Consider the following 18,470-nt stretch of genomic DNA (forward strand, 5'->3'; position numbering starts at 1 on the left):
TTGATTTAATGGATCCCTGCCTTCAGAAAGTCCTGGAGAGGCTTAGTGAAAGATGCAAAATGAACTTTGGAGCTGTCTAACCCCAAAACCAGTATGGCCATCATCATATAATCCACTAATTCCACAAGCAAAAGAAGAGAAGTGCTTGATATGTTTAAGTAAACATTTTATCAAACCTTCATATATATATTATGCTTTTAAAATTTTTACAGAATATGTATTCATTCTGAATGGAGAAGTAGAGATGGTTATTGTTACTTAGCAACAGTCACAGGTTGCGTGTTATGTGAGCTTGTGTGATAGGCCTTCTAAAACAGAAAAGTTTATCCTCCATCTCATATTCAGAAATTCTAATATATTCAGTTAAATTTCATTTTAATGGAACTCCTGATTATTCTAGGGGCTTCTAGAAGACTGAACTATTAAAGCTAACACTTATGATATATGAACATGAGTTATGAAACTTAATTGTAAAGCAGACACCCATGAAGCCACCTCCAAAATGAACCCATGTGTCTCACCCAGCCTGACACTATCCTCTACATACAACTCCAGATACAACCATCCTCATTTGTGATTGCATAATTTCCTTGCCTTAAAAAGAAATATATTATTGCCTATTGATGTAACTCAAAATAATACACTTTAAAATTTTGCTTGGGTTTGTGCTATATGAAAAAAAGGACATCAGACTATCTCCAGTCTGACCACTTCCATTTTAAATTCAATTTTATTACAAATATTCACTAATTTATATTCTTCTGAAATATTTGATGGTATAGTTAGTAATTTGTTTCTTAACATGCAATATATTCAGGTTTATTATAAAGTTGTAATTAAGATAGCATTATATTTGTGTAGGGACAGGTAAATTGTATATTGGAACAGAATAAGGAGACTAAAGACAGACTCTTGCATATATGGAAACCTGATTCGAGGTAGAAATAACACTGCAGATGACATATGCTTTGGCTCATGCATAATTTTTAAATAATTTTTAAGTAAATTTTAAATAAATAATAAAATATCCATTTTTATATAAGTACATATAAAATTATAAATACACAATGGAAAAGTATGCAACGATTTAAGAGAAGAAAACAGGGGTGATCCTCTCATACACTGCAGATTGGACTACTATATTAGTATCCTCACTGTATAAAGCAATTTGGTATTATCTATCACAATTTAAAATATGCAAATATAGGGGCGCCTGGGTGGCTCAGTCGGTTAAGCGTCCGACTTCAGCTCAGGTCACGATCTCGCCGTCTGTGAGTTCGAGCCCCGCGTCGGGCTCTGGGGGCTGATGGCTCAGAGCCTGGGCCTGCTTCCAATTCTGTGTCTCCCTCTCTCTCTGCCCCTCCCCTGTTGATGCTCTGTCTCTCTCTGTCTCAAAAATAAAAATAAACGTTAAAAAAAAGTTTTTAAAAATATGCAAATATTATGATGTAGAAATTTCACCTGTTAGAATCTGACCAAGAGACAGCATCAAAGATCTTTTGAAAGGAGTGCACTCAGGTTGTTAATGTCCTTGGTGCTTCAAAAACAAGACAAAACTGGAGTAAATTGACATGACTATCAGTGAGGAGAGTGGCTACATAGATCATGGAACGCAGTCAAGTAATGTCTTAAATGAGATCGGGAAAATTTCAGTAATAAAATTTCCACTAAAGCAGTTGAAATAAAGTGATTGTATGCACTCTCCCATAGTTAAAAATTATTAAGATCTGGATCAAATATTTTAAAAACCTATCTTTAAATGCTTGAAAACATCCCAAAATGGATAGAAACTGGGAATGGACTGGAGTTAGTTATTAGTACACTCTGCTGTACTATTTGAATTTGGACCAAGTGCAAATTTTTTAAAACTACAAGTATTTATATTTCAATTTGTTTTATATATATTAAAATAAAACTTTTAAAAATTCACCTTGATCTCCTACATATTTTTTAGATTAGGTCAAACATGTTTTCACTTTTAGAATTAAACATGTATCTGTCATTTCCTGGTAGACTGCCTTGCTCTGTTTGAGTAACTATTTACTGATTCATTCAATCTCAGTAAATATTTACTGAGGGTCTAACATGTGCCAGACCCTCTTCTAGTTGCTGGAGTACAATAGTCAGCAAGACACACAAGGTCTCTACTCACTGGGGGTTTATATTGTCATGATGAGCTGTCTTGTTGAATAGACATGTATAAGCAGAGGCATATATTCACCTAAAGGTATATCATCTGAGAGAAGAAGGGGGAAATAAAAACAGGAAAAAGGATGAGGAGAAATCCTATTTCTGTATGTACATTAATGTAAAACTGTTAGAATTGAAGGGACTCTTAGTAGTGTTCAATTTGTTTACATGAGCATTTTGCTAAATACAATGCATTTTTATTAACTAATTTTTAGGATATTTCAAAGTTTTAATCTTCCAGTTTTTCAGTCATTTTGAATGTCAGCAGATTGTAGAAGTGGAATTTAACAGAATTCTTGGTTGGATTTTTTTCTTTTATGTTGGGGAAAGCTTGTCAGAAGATTATGTCAAATTTCACATAAGTATGAAAGGTATATTCTGTGAAATGGAATTTACTTAACTTTGTGAATTCCTTCATTGTTTTCTAACCTATAGGCAATGTGTTGTCATTGGTTATTTTTATACCAGGGGCAAATTTATTTTTCATTTAAGTTTTTAATTTCAATTCCAGTATAGTTAATATACAGTGTTATGTTTCAGGTATACAATATAGTGATTCACCAGTGCTATACATTACTCAGTGCTTATCATAAGTATACTCTTTAATCACCATCACCTATTTCACCCATCCGCCAATCTGCCTCCTCTCTGGTTGCCATCAGTTTGTTTTCTATTGTTAAGAGTCTCTTTCTTGGTTTGGCTTTCTCTCGTTTTTTCCCTTCACTTATTTGTTTTGTTTCTTAAATTCCACATATGCATGAAATCATACGGTATTTGTGTTTCTCTGACTTATTTCACTTAATGTTATACTTCCTGACTCCATCCATGTGATTGAGAATGGCAAGATTTCATTCTTTTTCATGGTCATGGCTGAATAATATTCCTCTTTGTGTGTGTGCGTGTGTGTGTGTGTGTGTGTGTGTGTGTGCTGATCAAATGTATGCTATTTCTCTAGTAACTGAATACTAATACCAATTTTAAAATTATAATGATTATTATCACTGCACTTTAGATAATATAGGCCAGAATTAGTGACTACATTGTCTCTGAGTTTAAAGCACTATTTGGTTTTCTAAATCATCTTAAGCCCTTATCTAGTGGGCTTCAGTGGCATAATATTCCTTACCCCTCAACTAAGTGTATTTTTTTTTCTCTTTTTCTCTCCCTCTTTTAAAAAAAATCAACAGCTTGATCAAGTCATCCGCCAAAGAAGCCTGTCCAGTTTGGAACTGTTCCTCTCTTGTGCTCAGAAACAGTTAAGTGCTTTAATAGCTACAGAACCAGTTGACATTGAATAAAGAGAACATGACAAGCAAACCCACACTGGCAATGGATAAATCATTAGACCTCTAAAATATATGCTGTGAATTCTAAAGATGATTTTGTTTTCTTTCCAAACCTTGCAGAATTGATTTCCACTTCAAGGGTAAACTAAACCAATATTTAGAAGAACTATCACAAGATCTAATTTATTTTCTCTTGTTTTCTCCTTTACATTTACTGTTATTTTCATAGTAGTAGGAGCAGCAGCAGCAACAGAAAATAAAATGTGACCCAAAAACCATTGAAAATTGCCACATTACCAAAAAGTTAATTAAACTTCATATTCTCTGGTGGCCTATTACATAGTATTTGGTAAAAGTAGTAAATACCTTTACTTATTGCTTCACAGTGGCTCCTGATAAGATTCTGGAATGTAGCCATACATTTATTTGATTTTGCGGATAAACAGCATGGATTTCCACATCACTAATTTATCTGTGTAACTGGGATATAAAACACTGACGTGACAGAGTCATTCTGATATTACCAAACCCCTTTTCTATAGAGGGATCTATGTATTTTCATTGGTAGTGATTAAAAATACTGAACATTATTATATTAATTCAGCTTTGATCGGATGTACCACTTAAAGGGGTATGTGTGTGATATATGCTTACTTCCTGTTTCTGTTCTTCGGAGTCACTATAATTCAATAAAATCATTTTTCTTATTAATCCTATCATGAACTTAATCTCTAGAAAGATAATATAACTTAGCCATTTATAGGAATTCAGGTTCAATATAAAAGATATGAAATCCTTTCCCATTACTTCAGAATGTATTTAAATTATGAGCAGTGTACTTTAATGCAAAATCATGAGTCTTTTTAACATCAGAATTAAAATGCTGTCATTAAAATGTATGCAAACATTTTGTCTTGTTTTCTGAAATGCTTCTATTTCCATGGGCTTTGTACTTTTCTGGGATTTCTCAATCTAATAAAAAGAACTCCAAAAGCTTACTTGTTATTATTTTTCCTTTTTTAATCTTTCAAAAATTGATTCTTTTAAAAATTTTTCTTAAACTTCTATATTTATGGATGATGATGTTTTTATACCTCCACCTAAACATTTGAAATAAAATTTGCCAACAGTCGTTTTTAAGTGTTGATAACTACTTAGTTTTCTCTTATAAATTTAAATGAGAAATTAAAGCAAACAGCAACATAGTAAATCAAAGAGGAGGGCTTTTAATTCAGGAACAAGCCAATAACACAATGTTATAGTCATATTTAAAATCAGTTGACTCTTAGGGCACCTTGATGGCTCAGTGGTTAAACGTCCAGCTCTTGATTTTGGCTTAGGTCATGTCACGGTTTGTGAGTTTCAACCCCAGCCCCAACTGGGATCTATGCTGACAGTGTAGAGCCTGCTTGGGATTCTCTCTCTCTTCTCTCTCTCCCTCTCTCTCTGTCTCTCTCTCTGTCTCTCTGCCCTTCCCCCTCTCTTGCATGCATGTGTGCTCTCTCGCTCTCTCTCTCCAGATAAAGTTTAAAAAATCACTTGACTCTCTGTCATCAAATTTGAAATGATAAGGTATTTTACAAGTTGCTTAAATGTGAATTAGATGAAAATGAAGCATAGGTCACTGATACTAAGACTCAGACTAAGATCCAGAGACAGTGGAAATGTCAAGAAAATCTAGTCTATACCTCTCTTTCATGCCTGTACCACCACAGATTGATTTTTTTTCTCTTCTGTTTGGGGTTCCAGCTTTGCTATTGGCTTAGACTAATTGTTGTCTGAAGTAATTTGGAACAAATTGGTACTGATCAGTCTACAGGTATTTGCAGAATACCCACCAAGCACAAGAAACTCCTGGATTGCTACAGTGCTTTTTTTTTTCCACAGAGCTGCCCTTAAAGATAACTAAGAATAATCATCTGGGCAAAGAATCAATTATTTGAGTACATTGATCCTTCCAAACCGAATTAGCCGATAATCTGTTTCAGTGATGTTCAAGTTACGGATTTCCTCTTTAAGAACTGTATTCTCCTTTTGCTCTGGTTATCAAAAGGACATAGACCATCTCCAGTAGTACTCACTAAGAGAATTAAATGCTTCAAGACTGTGCCATGACTAAAGGTAAGAGTTTTTCCCTGAAATGTGAGCCCAAAGTCTCAAAGAAAAATACCCAAATGTTTTGTTTTTAAACTTTCTTTGCCCATTGTATGATTCTGCTAATTATTTTTATGTAGCAGTTTCTACCTTTATGTTTAGGTGACTAAGGCACCATTCTGAAAGGCTGAGAGGAAGACAGCAGTTAGATGTTTTGAATGATAAAGCTTTATCAAAACAGTGACTGCATTTTTAATAGCATGCTTGAGGGTTCATTAGTAGAAAAGTTTTCTGCCCCTGCAAATGAGTATCTTCTTTGTGCCAAGTATTTTCACATCTTATACCAATACCCTATAGTTTAAACAGCCCTGTGAAGGAGATGATCTATCCATATTTATTAGTGGGGAGGTATTTACTTGCTCATGCATGATGAATGACCAAGTGGAGTTGGGATTCAACCTCAAAGCTTTCAACATGCAGTTTACTCATTCTAGTACACTGGAGATGCTTAATATTCTCTCCATGAGAAGATATCTGAAACTCTCTCTTCCATGTAATCTCATCACACTATTTTAATCTTTTAAGAGGAAGACTACCCTCCCTCCTTGTAAACCTAGTTGGAGTTCTGGCTCTGCCTCATTGTAATTGTGGAATGTTGAACAAGTTGCCTGACCAATTTGAGTCTCCGTTTTCTCTTTGTGAGGTAGAAATAGCGATTTTTATAGGCTTTTTGTGAAAATTAAATTAAGCTTTTAAAATGCTCCATATACAGGCCATGTTGGTGTGGTCACCAGTTCACAATTACTCCCCTTTCTCTGGGAACTGTCCATGAGATACAAGTGTGGTTACCCACATACAACTGGTTAAACAATATGGTCCAGCCTCTCTGACCTAGACTGATCCACAAGTGAAGATCTGACCTCAACTGGGCCTCCTGTGCAGAGTCATCTGGTGAGACACTTAACTACTTTACCCTACGGAACCAGAGATGAGAACTTCTGAGGTTGAAAGTCCCCTGATCCCTGCCTTGCCTGAGTCCTGGATTCTATGAGATACCCAAATATTCTTGCAGTATGCCAACACCACTTACTTTTTTCCCCTAAGCTAGCCAGAGCCAGTTTCTATTCCGTGTAACCAAAAGAATATTAATCAAGGCAATCCAGCACAGAGCCCAGCACATAATCCCTGGATACTCGGCACTTGTAAATTCTTCATTTCCTCCACCATAGTAATCCACATCCAAAATGGGAACACTCTTTTGATTTATTTTAAGGAATGTTAAAAATATAACTGAACCAAAGCCCCTATTGTCTAACAAAGCCAAGTAAATCACAGATACCTAAAACTATGAACAAACAGTGCCCTATTTAGAACTTCTCTGTCACTCAGAATCTGGAGTAGAGGTTTAAACTCAGCTTTGCTAAATGCTGATTCATGTTCCAATTCAAAGGAGCCTTGCTCAGTGATTGCTCTGAAATTAAAACCAGAACAATGTCCCTATGATTGGTGTTACTCTGCACTGAGTCAAGCATCTATAATGACTTTTTTTTTTTTTAATCCGGCAGTTAAACTGAATGGAATCAGGAAATGCTATCTATGCTTTAAAAAACAATAAAAGCAAAAGAATTATCTGTTCACCTAATTTAAAAGATAGCCTTTGCATATTAAATCCTGAACAAGGGGGGAGGGGGGGAAGCCATATGTAAAAACCTGGAAAACATTAAAAAGCCCCAAGAGAAAAAGGCAAGTTGGATCAAAGCATTTAGCTCCTAGTCTTCTGTTTACATACCAGCAAACAACTCTACTGTGTCTCCAAAGACTCTGCTAACAAGAAGCAGAAAGCCAACGTGTTCTGAGTCCATGGGCCACTTACTTGTAGCATCACCACCAGCATCACATTAAGTGGGCAGAAACTATATGAGCACTGCCAGCTGGGACAGCCAGAATTTGTTTAAGCCCAGCAAAACTAAAACCGTTCCTTCTATTTAATTGAAAACTAAACACATTTTCATACACCTCATCTGCCACAATGCAGGGGCTACTTGGGCATCAATCATTGCTCCATAAATAGAAGGAAAAGTGCTGGTAAAATCTCCCTTGCTCTTCTCTAGTTTTCTGTTTTCCTTTTCTCAGAAGCATCCATTCTCAACAAGTTGATGACCTTTATTTTTTTTAATTTTTTTTTAATGTTTATTTATTTTTGAGAGAGAGAGCATGACCAAGGGAAGGGCAGAGAGAGAGACACACACACACAGAATCCAAAGCAGCCTCCAGGCTCTGAGCTTCCAGCACAGAGCCCGACACAGGACTCGAACCCATGAACCTCAAGATCATGACCTGAGTCAAAGTCGGACGCTTAACTAACTGAACCACCCCAGCGCCCCAAGTTGATTCCCTTTAAATTGTACCTCCCCCATCCCTACATGTTACATACTGGACTTTCGTATGGAGTATTTATAGAAGCAAATATTTTGTGTTAATTGTCATTTTTAATTAATCTGTGTTCTTAGTTTTTGTTGTATAATCTCTCCTCCGTAAGGGAGAACACATATCTGTTTCATTTATTGTGTCTTGAAGGCATTCCATAGTGCCTAGCCTGTGGTGTGAACTTCGTATATAATTGTGAGTTCATAAATAATTGAATCAATCAAGCAATCGATCATTGCACTTGTAATATAATAAATCAACTAATTCTGAGATAGTGGAGTCTGACTACTAATTTAAAGGACTGGCTATGATTACTGTATTTCCATTTTTTAAATGTTTTTATTCATTTTTGAGTAGGGGAGAGGCAGAGAGAGAGAGAGACAGAATCCAAAGCAGGCTCCAGGCTCTGAGCCTTCAGCACAGAGCCCCATGCGGGGCTCAAACCCGTGAACCTTGAGATCATGACCTGAGCTGAAGTTGGACGCTTAACCAACTGAGCCACCCAGCCACCTCTAACTACTGTATTTCTAAATGAAGGTTTGGTAGGAAAGTTACCTCTCATAAAACAGTAACCAGCCTTCAATGAATCAACAAAACTTCTGAACACTCCAAGGTGAATTCTGTACTTCCAAATGCTACTGAAATGACTAAATCACTATATCATAGCTACTAGTATGCAGCTCAATTAATAGAGATGTGCTACCCAAATTTAGAAGCTCTTCTAAGGGTGGGCGAAGGGAAGAACATCTGGAAAATGATGTGTGGAATAATTTCTTACGGTTCTAAGAAGTGCCTGGCCCTAAGAGTAAGAAACAGCTTTCTGTTGAGTGGGCGGTAAAGTAAGTGTAAGCCTCACTGGTCATGGTCCATCAGGTTTCGGTTACAAAACGAAATGAGGAAGAAAGGCTGGAGAAGAGATTGCGCAGGGTTCTGTGATCAAGAGTAAAAGATTCAGAGGGCCCCATTGGAGTTGTGGTTGAGAGAAGAAGGAAGAAGGAAGGTGTTGAAGAGTGGAATAGGTCAGGGAATGTCCAGAGCAATGTGGTGTGAGAGTCCTGATCACAGAATCCAAAGAATATCTGATAGGCTTTAGAATCCACCTCTAACTCCCATTTGTGAAATGAGCTGGTCTTGTATTTTTGAGAAATACACAGAAATCAAAAAACAAACTCATTCAAAAGGTAGGAAAACTTGACTCAGTCCTGGCGAACATTCGGTTCTCAGAAGTCTGGGAGCTGACTTAAAAAGAAAAATCTGAAGCCACAGAATGTACAAATCACTAATTTCAACAGAGCTCAGATACTGAAACAGATTGTAGAAAACTTCTTGTGTCAAGATATAGAAGTAATGAATTTTGAGTTTTTGCTCTTTCGCGTTGGTGCTGTTCTGTAAAATGTTAGTAACTGCTAGACACGAGGGAAAGCACTATCTTTCTTTTTGCCTGTTTTCCATAACAACCCAAAATGTAAATATTTAATTGAAGCTATAAAAAATTTAAACAATGATTCAGGTAGTAAAATTTTAGTTCTTGTCTCAGTGAGCTGTTCTTTAAAATCCATCCTATGTTATAAATTGTATAGGCAAACCAGTATGTTTTTAAGCAACACATATTTCTCTTGCACTTTTCTTTTTGTCTCAGAAAGCAGGGGAAGAACTCTTGCACTTTGTATCAAATGAGAACTGTTTTTGAAATGTTGGTAGCCGTTATATAAAATGAAGTAAACTAGGTGGAAATATCAATTCAGACTTTTTAGAAAACTCTGGTCTGTTCTTTCAAGACAATGCAGATAAATAACCAGCTAGCTAAAGTTGTTGAAAAATGAGATTTGTTCACTTTTATATAAACGAAATTTTGTCAGTGTCAGGGTAATCGACCTAATACAACCCTTTGTTACGCTGGTAGTTCCTCACCTGAAGGAATTTTGTGTTCAGAAGTGTTTTCTCCCTATTCCTTATCATTTGAGATGCATACTCTCTATTAACACACATTAAGTAGTCTAAACATTCTGTATAACCCATAATGCAGTGTTGTATGCACCTTCACCTTAAATGTAACAGGGCCAGTGCCCTACTTGTTTTAGTCTCTCTTTCTATGTGATCCCATCTGATTCCCTGGCTTTTTATATATTGCCCGTATGTCGAAGACCACCAGATTTGTGTCTCCAGCCCAGTTCTCTGAAGTCCAGAGCCCTATCTTCAGCTTCCTACTTAATATTAACACTTGATGCGGTACTTCGCGTACTAAACCCAATGCTCTTCGCTCTTCGCCACCACCCCTCCTCTGCTACTTGGAGGTCTTTTCTCTATCTTTTGTAATATTTCCCATCTCAGCAAATGTCAATATTATCTCCCCCTTTCTCTCTTTTCTCCCCCCTCGCTCCCTACCACAAAGTCAGTCCTGTCAGTTTTCCTCGAAGGTTTCGCCTGAATCTATCTACTTTTTCCCATTCATTTCACTACTACCTCCCTGACCAAAGCCTTCATTATCTCTTGCCTAGACTTTTAAAATAGTCTCCTAAGTGATCCCTTGCTTCCGTTCTTGCTCCCAAATAATCAGTTCTCCACATTACAACTAATGATCTCCTAAGACCTAAATTTATTGAAACAACTAATGTCTCTGTGGGAAAACTCATTCATAAGTTCACTTTGAATGCTAAGAATGTAAACAATGTAGTAGGGATAGAATAAAGTCCTCGGTGGTGGTTTGTGTCATTGCGGCAGAGATACTAACAGGATGAAGTACAGATGGTAAAAGCACGACTGGGTTGAAGACAAGGAGAAAGTTGGTAAATGAATGGCTAAGACACCTGCAAATCTCCAGTGGGTATGTATGTACCTGGGAGCCAGCTGGTTCCTTTTTCACCCTCTTTTCTTCTATATGGCTTCAGGTTTGACCTGCCTGCCTCTCTTTACTATGACTTACTCTGCAAAGCAGAGTGTCTTTCCTCGAAGGTTTACTGTGGAACAGAATTCAATAGTACAAATATCCACAAGCTTTTATGTAATCCTTTCAAGATTGGTTAGGAATTTTATTTGTGATGGTGGGAGAAGTGGAAGTAGAAAAGATACCCTTTTTTACCCCTAGCCCTTGAGGTAAAGATAAATCTTCATGTAGAATTGTGTATACTGCAAAAGAATATGTGGCTTCAAGTTATTCTGTGCATTTTCTGACTGAGTTAAGGTGTAGAATAAACAGGGTCCAGGTACAGGATAATGAAAGAATAGCCCTGGCTTGGAGCACAAAGGACCAACATTTTTTCAGCCTTAATTATCCTTCTAGGGAGGAGGGATGGGCTTCTCAGCCCTCATGAAAAGGGCTTGCCATGTGGCACCACCAATCTCACCATTATGGTGAACATGGACAAATAATGAGAAAGGAAGCATAAATAAGATGGGATAGGTATCATGAGGGATAAGACATGACAAAATCCAAGAGATTCCAAATAGGAGCAGTAGGAAAGGAAAGAACCATTTCACTGCCTACTGCTTGCCTTAGGTAACAGTTTCAGCCTGTCCTTTCTTGAAGAGCTATTCTAATGAGTATGCAGTTGACCAGTAGAAATACTTGAGAGGTGCAATGTGTCAGGTAACCCTTGGGCAATCAACTTTTCTTCACCAAGCAGAGATCACTGTCAGGTGGCCATGCTTCATTCCTTTATAAAATTGAGAACATGGAACCACAACATTGGAGCAGTTCCATTCCCATGAAGTAAGTCAAAACAAGGAGTGAGAGTAGAGGCACAAGACAGTATTCAGTCTTACATTTTGTGCCAGAAGTATTTTTACAAACTTCTTAAGGAATAAGAAAAATAAGGGGAATATATGTTAGTATGCTCAGTGAGAAAAAAATTGTAATTGAATACCTTGACTGTCAATCATTTAGCCAGACTTCCTGATAGAAATTATGGAGATGATGGAAACTGTATATTATATATGCTTTATGTAATGATAGTAGCCACTAGCTGTATGTGACTCTTGAACACTTGAAATATGGCTAGTGTGACGGAGAAAACGAAATTATTTCATTTTATTTTGTTTTAATTAAATTTAAATTTATATAGCCAGCTGTAACTAGTAGCTACCGTATTGGAGAGAGTAAATCTAGAAATTCCCTTGCCAGAGGAGAAGGAATGACCAGGTTATTTTTTCCCTGATCTTTAACAAATTTGTTTTCTTATATCCTTTTTAAGATTGAGAGTAGGCATGTCACCAGTACATAGGCATGTGAAACACTCTAAGAAAAGGTATGTCACCAGAAGGCTGGGAAGACTGTGATTGATATGTTATCTAATTTTATCATGAGTAAAGGGTAAAAGAGACTTTATTGAATAATCCTCTGACTAATGTATCACTCTTGGGGCTAGGAACATTTCTAGTTTAGTGCCTACAAGTAGAAGGGATTTCTCTGATCTTTGGCCAAAATTATCCTAAAAATCAGACACTCATCTTGTAAATTTGAGGAACCACTATAGAATCAGTCTTGGCCTGCTTTTGCAAGTAATGAAGATCCATATGGCTTTAATTTTAAAAATTAAGCAGATTGAATAACTTCATTATTCAATTAATTTAGAATAACTCAAAGTATTCATTATTCAGAAATTAAATAATAAGGATTCAGACTTCCAAAATGGATATTTGGTTAATGAAAAATAATCTCTTAGTTATGAGTCTTCAAAAATATTTTATTCACACTCTTTTTCTAATAATTGAATTTGTTGAGAAGTAGCTTTTCACTTAAAAATAATTTATTGAGCTCCTATTTTGTGTCATGCATTGTGCTAGATATATTACAACTACTTAGTGCTTTTTAAAGAGGAGGAGGAAACTAAGGCTGAGAGACATTCAGTAATTCACCAGTGATCACAGCTTGTCAAGTGTGAAGCTAGGTTCCAACCCAGGACTGCCTGATGCCAAAGCCATGCTTTTCAGAAGGGAAGATACTTTCTTTTGCCAGCTACATTCGCCTATTTCATTTAACCTAGCCACTCAAATCTGTTTGGATTCACTTTTGTAATATATCTCCCTTTAAAGGATGCTGATGATCTTTCTCAGTACAAACTTTAGGCACAGTCTCTTGGCAACCTGATTATGCTGAGTGGTGTATCACCAAAGCCTCTACCAAAGCCTGTGGCTTCTTGGAGAGTCAGGGTTTATGCTGATGGGGCAAAGTGGTGGGAAAATCATTTCCCTTCTAAGCCAAATTCCCTTTGATTACTATTGTTTACCTGGTGGGAAAAGATTTATGTTCCACAACTCAAGTAAATCAATACTACTTAATACTGGGATTTAGCCTATAGTTATATTAGCTAAATGACAAGAAAGCCTGGCTGGAATATAAGGAAATCAACAAGCTACAAGCTTAGCTAATATAAATGTAACGATAAAGGTTCTTCCAAAAAACTCATCTTCTCCCTAATTCTAATCAATTCTCAAATCTCCGTCCAAATCAATAACATAATAGCATGATGAGCATTATAACCTTACATTTCAGCATAGAAAATAGAAATGACTGAATCAACATAATCTAATTCTGTTCTAAATCTTAGTCGTAGAGCACAACACAGAGCCAAGAACCACTAGCTCCTTTCCTTGAATTTTACCTATTAATTGAAACTGATACAACCCACCAGTGATATTAACATCAGAAACTACATCACGTATTAAGAATTTGGAAATATTCGATATTGTCCCCATTGCAAAACTTAACGGAGAGAAGATTTGTGTTCGTCCCTTTTATAATTTATCACAGTTTATGCAGGATGGAGCCAGGCTGTCTGGGTTCAAGTTTCACATTCATCATCTATCTGCTTAATATATACCCTTACCATGCCTCAGCTTTCTCACTTTTAGAAAGACAATAGAACTCCCTAGGGTTGTTAGAAGGTTAATACATGTAAAGCCATTAAACCAATGTCTGACTTGTAATTAAGAGTTTGTTCTGTATTCATAAAGAAAAAGAAAGTGCTGTTTACATGACCTTTAAAATTTCTCATTATTTTTTGTTAATATTTTTCATATTGATGGAATGTCATTTTTTAACTTTTAGAAAACTTGTGTTATGTTGATTCATTTGTTCTGACTGATAGTTTTTCTTTTCTGTTAAACCATAGCTTAATTTATTGGAAAAGTATTTATGATCTGTCATCTTTCAGCCAGATGTCCCTTTAGCTTCTAAGAAGCTTAGAATTCTGAGAAACATCTTCAGAGAGGGAGCATAATAACACTTTACTGAATGACTTTTTCTTCTGGTGGTAGCAAATACTTTGAGAATTCTAAAATGCTCTTCAACTGTTCTCTAAAATTAAACTGTGAACATCTGACTGCCATGCAGCCTCCATATGTCATTGTTGTGATTGTCTCAGGTGTTTCCCTTGAACAGAGTTAGTCCCTCAATCTCTTCATTTTCCTCCCCTCCTCCTCCCCTTCTCCTCCCCCACCCTTCTCCTCTTCCCCCAGTCTGCTGCATTCCTGTCTGCTGTGAAGAGTGGTGACAAACACTAATCTGAACTAGACCACAGTCATATGAAGTCAGAAGGAGGACTTGGCCTTGTCTCAAACCTAAAGCAGAGGGTAAGGGTGGAAACTTCTGTCTTGTAAATAGCGAGCCACCCAGAGCGTAAGCCCTGAAAACATGTAAATAACACTAAGTCCCATAAGCTTTATTCCTCAATTTTGTCATGCTACCTTTGCCAGCTAGTTTGACTGAGTATAATTTGCAATGTTATTTTATTGAACATTTTTTGACAATTTGAGTACAGTTTTGAATGTAATATTAAATCCTCTTCTGGCTTGGCAGATTGCAAAATTGCACGCTCTGTCTACACATCAAATTCTAGGTCTGGAGGGGAATTCAGACTTGATCTAGTCCAGCACATACAGAAAGTACTGCATTTGAGCTTTCCCATAGCACATGGTATTTCAAACTATGCTAAATTACATTCATACAAGAAGATTAATTATAATATTGAAGATGCTTTCACACAAAAGTTAAAATTAAGCTTGGCTTCCATTTCTTATAAATTCATGCAATTTCTTCTTCAAGGATCACTAGCCAACTCTAATGGCTGAACCAGTAAGTTTAATCACACCTCTGTGACTGAGGAGGAAACTATCGTAAGTTATGTTAACAATTTAGTTCTAAATTCTTTGTGTCAGGCTTGGGATCGGTCCAGTTTTTAATCCATGAGGGATCTGGTATTGAAAAAGTCCCAGAGAAAAGCTATTCTAAACAACTCTGAGAGAGTCAACTCAATTCTGGCAACCATTTTATAGAAGTTCAGTGATGACCAGAAACTATACTGGCACAATACTTCCAGCTTTGGCCTAGCATGAATTTAAATCATAATTACATTATGTTAGAACATTTTTCCTAGAATTCCTCAAGGAAAAAACATATACAATCAAAGGAAGGGAAAATGGCTTTAATCAAAGTCCCAGTGATTGTAGACCATATATTTCATGCCAGAATGAAAACTTACCTCAGAACATAATTTAATCAGCTTACTATTGGGTCTCCTATCTTCCCAGTTCTATTATTATTTGTATTTTTTATTTGGATATCAATTGACAAACAAAAGACTGATTTAAAATATTAGATACATGTTGTTTTAAAATAAACTCACATTGACTTTTAAAGTTAGCTTTAGTTAGATTAAAAATGTATTCAAGCTGGAATTTTCCTTCATAATCATCACCTAAGATCTGTTATTTTTTAACGATTAAGTAGTTTCTTCATAATTTATTTTTCTTTATATTTCTCCCCCTCTTCAAAGAAGCTTATTGCTTCTTATGTGTTTCCTTGGAAACCATTTAAACTGTATCATAGAGACTTCTGGTCTTATTGTATCCAGTTCTCTTCTGTTTCCGGGACACAGAGTGGACTATATTTCCCTAAACCACGAGAGTAAAGTGGAGCAGCGCCACCATCTAATAGTCTTCATCATCGGCTTCACAGAAGTGATATGTGTCACACCCATGCCAAACACATCTAACTCTTGATGCCAGTCCCAAGCTCTCTTCCCATGCTGGGGGGCAGGGGAAGAGACCTGTACTGAGACTGTGGATCTACAACATGTAGCTGACGCATGAAGGACAGTTGGCTTGGAGGGTTGCCTACATCCACAACTGATTTTAATTGAATGAGAACTAAACCAACTGATTTAATTGAATGAGAACTAAACCTTTTTTTGTGTATAAGTCACTGAGATCTGGGAGTTTTCTGTTATTGCAGTATAACCTGGTCTTTTATTTTTTTATTTTTTTTTTTGTTTACCACTTATTTATTTTTGAGAGACACAGAGAGGCAGAGTATGAGCAGGGAAGGGGCAGAGAGAGAGGGAGACACAGAATCTGAAGCAGGCTGCAGGCTCCGGGCTGTCAGCACAGAGCCCGATGCGGGGCTCGAACTCACAAACCGCGAGATCATGACCTGAGCCGAAGTCGGACGCCCAACCGACTGAGCCACCCAGGCGCCCCTAACCTGCTCTGTCTTAATAACCGGAGGAGATAAACCTCAGGAGAAAATCAGGCCTGTTTACATTAATACTTCCTTGAGAATCTAAGACCCTTGAGAATCTCTGGGTCTTGTTCCAGAGATCAGATCAACTTCAACGATTAGTATTTTCCAGTGTCTCATGTTTGTAGGCACTACACAAGATACCCAGAATACAAACATGATGAGGATACAAACCTTTGCTATGAAAGCACATGCCAGGGTTACGTTTAACTGTTCAAAGTTGGAAAATTTTACTAAACACTTTTACTCTTGCCAAAAAAAGTGTATTAATCTGAAAGTGGCGTGCATACACACACACATACATTGGGTGTATGTCATATATTGTCATGCATTTGCTCTGTATGAATGTTATAAATATATGTGTGTGTGTATATATATATATATTTGAAGGGGTACAGGCAGAGACAGATACAAACCACCACATTCTTCAGTTGATCTTTCACTACATTCCAAAATCCAGACCCTGGATTATAAATAAATTTGTAATCAGTGTACTTGTGATCTACCTGACACTATCTTACGCAGAATAAAAAATGGCTCCCAGATAAAGGGAAAATTGCATAATTCATTTCCAGCTAGTCCGTAACTGGTAACTTTCCTTTTCTTTCTTTTGAAGGATGGGTTGAACTTGTCTGAAATGAATTAGTGCAATAAGAAAAAAAATGCCATTTAAAGTTTATTTATACATTGTATTAGCAATTCTTTGTACTAAAGCACAGATTCTATTGAATTGCTGTTAATGCCAGAAAACTGCTATTTAATCACATAGATGTTTCATGGTTGCACCTCAGCCTATGTCTAGCCTTGGTTTGTTCCTGGGTGCTGACAAACATACCCTTCATACTTTATGTGGGTGAAAACATTAATTAATGGAAAATCTGGGCTTAGCTTTTCTTCATTTAGTTGAATAATCTAGCTCTTGAAATTATCGATACTAAAGAGAACTATTAATGTTTCTATCGTACTTTTCATGACTAAGGTGTTTTTATTTTACATGCATTTTATCCCTATGATACCTGCTTGGAGCGGCTAATGGTGTTATTATGCTACACAGTAGGAAAGTAAAACTAATGACCTTTTTTAAGTCACACAGGTATTAAATGAACAAACTATCATCCAAACTCCAGTTTGTGCTCTGATGACATACGTCATCACATTTTTTAATATAAAAAAATCCTTCTGCAAATATTTTTCTTTATACAATATTCTTTTTTAAGCCACAAGGATTGAAAACTCCAGATTACTCTTGGAAATGCCTAAATAACCTCTAATAGCATTTCTGGAGGGATGGTCTGTGAGTCGCCCACATCAGAATCACCGGGGATACCTGTTAAAAATGCAGATTCCTGGTTTTTTACCTAAACATTCCAAATCAGAATCTTCTGAAGAAGGCTTCTGAAATTTTCATTTTTTAACTTATGTTTCAGATTATTTCAATACAAATAAAGTTTAAGAATTTCTACTGAAACTTCTACTTAAATAATGAATTACAATCATTATTCCTGAGCACTGTTACAGAGACGACTCTGACCTTATCAAAACAATACCTCAGTAAACCCCCTTATGTTTGACCGCTTCACCTATAACAAGAACCTGAACAGTGAATTAATTTTAACTAATGGTGGGAGCCAAAGAGATGCAAATGGTAAATGAAGAGCAAAGGGATAATGAGAGGAATGATTTTTTTCTTAATTTGATGTATAATTTGAAGAAACACTGAACATAAATATACTCAAGGGTAAAGTTTTTTAAATGACATTGAATGTTGGCTTTGCAAAATATTAAAAAAGTGTAGATTCAAGGATTATGCTAAGGAAGAATTTGAATATACAAATAAAGATGAAGCAGGTGGCTGGTGGGGAAGTTAGGCAGGAGGTTGTCTATCACTGGATGGAAAGAAGAGAAAGAGGGGTGTGGAGAGCAGCACTTGAAAAAAGAAAATAACCTTTACACACATT

General features: G+C 36.4%; 1 protein-coding gene across 28 annotated transcripts in view; it reads left to right on the plus strand.

The window, feature by feature from the left end:
* The window catches only part of CCDC91 (coiled-coil domain containing 91), a 381,398-nt gene that overhangs the window by 342,154 nt on the left and 20,774 nt on the right, over positions 1–18,470 (plus strand). For 25 of the 28 annotated variants that reach the window (XM_053226085.1, XM_015065239.3, XM_053226093.1 and 22 more), the window contains one exon: positions 3,378–4,474. The exons of 1 other annotated variant lie outside the window; for it this stretch is intronic. In XM_053226085.1, coding sequence (XP_053082060.1) covers positions 3,378–3,488 — 111 coding nt within the window. In that variant the 3' untranslated portion in view covers positions 3,489–4,474. Of the gene's footprint in view, positions 1–3,377; positions 4,475–18,470 lie in introns of those variants that run through there. 2 more of the 28 variants (XM_053226095.1, XM_053226084.1) reach the window with 1 other exon arrangement.

This window comes from Acinonyx jubatus, chromosome B4 (assembly GCF_027475565.1).
Source record: "Acinonyx jubatus isolate Ajub_Pintada_27869175 chromosome B4, VMU_Ajub_asm_v1.0, whole genome shotgun sequence".
Classification (NCBI taxonomy): Eukaryota; Metazoa; Chordata; class Mammalia; order Carnivora; family Felidae; genus Acinonyx; species Acinonyx jubatus.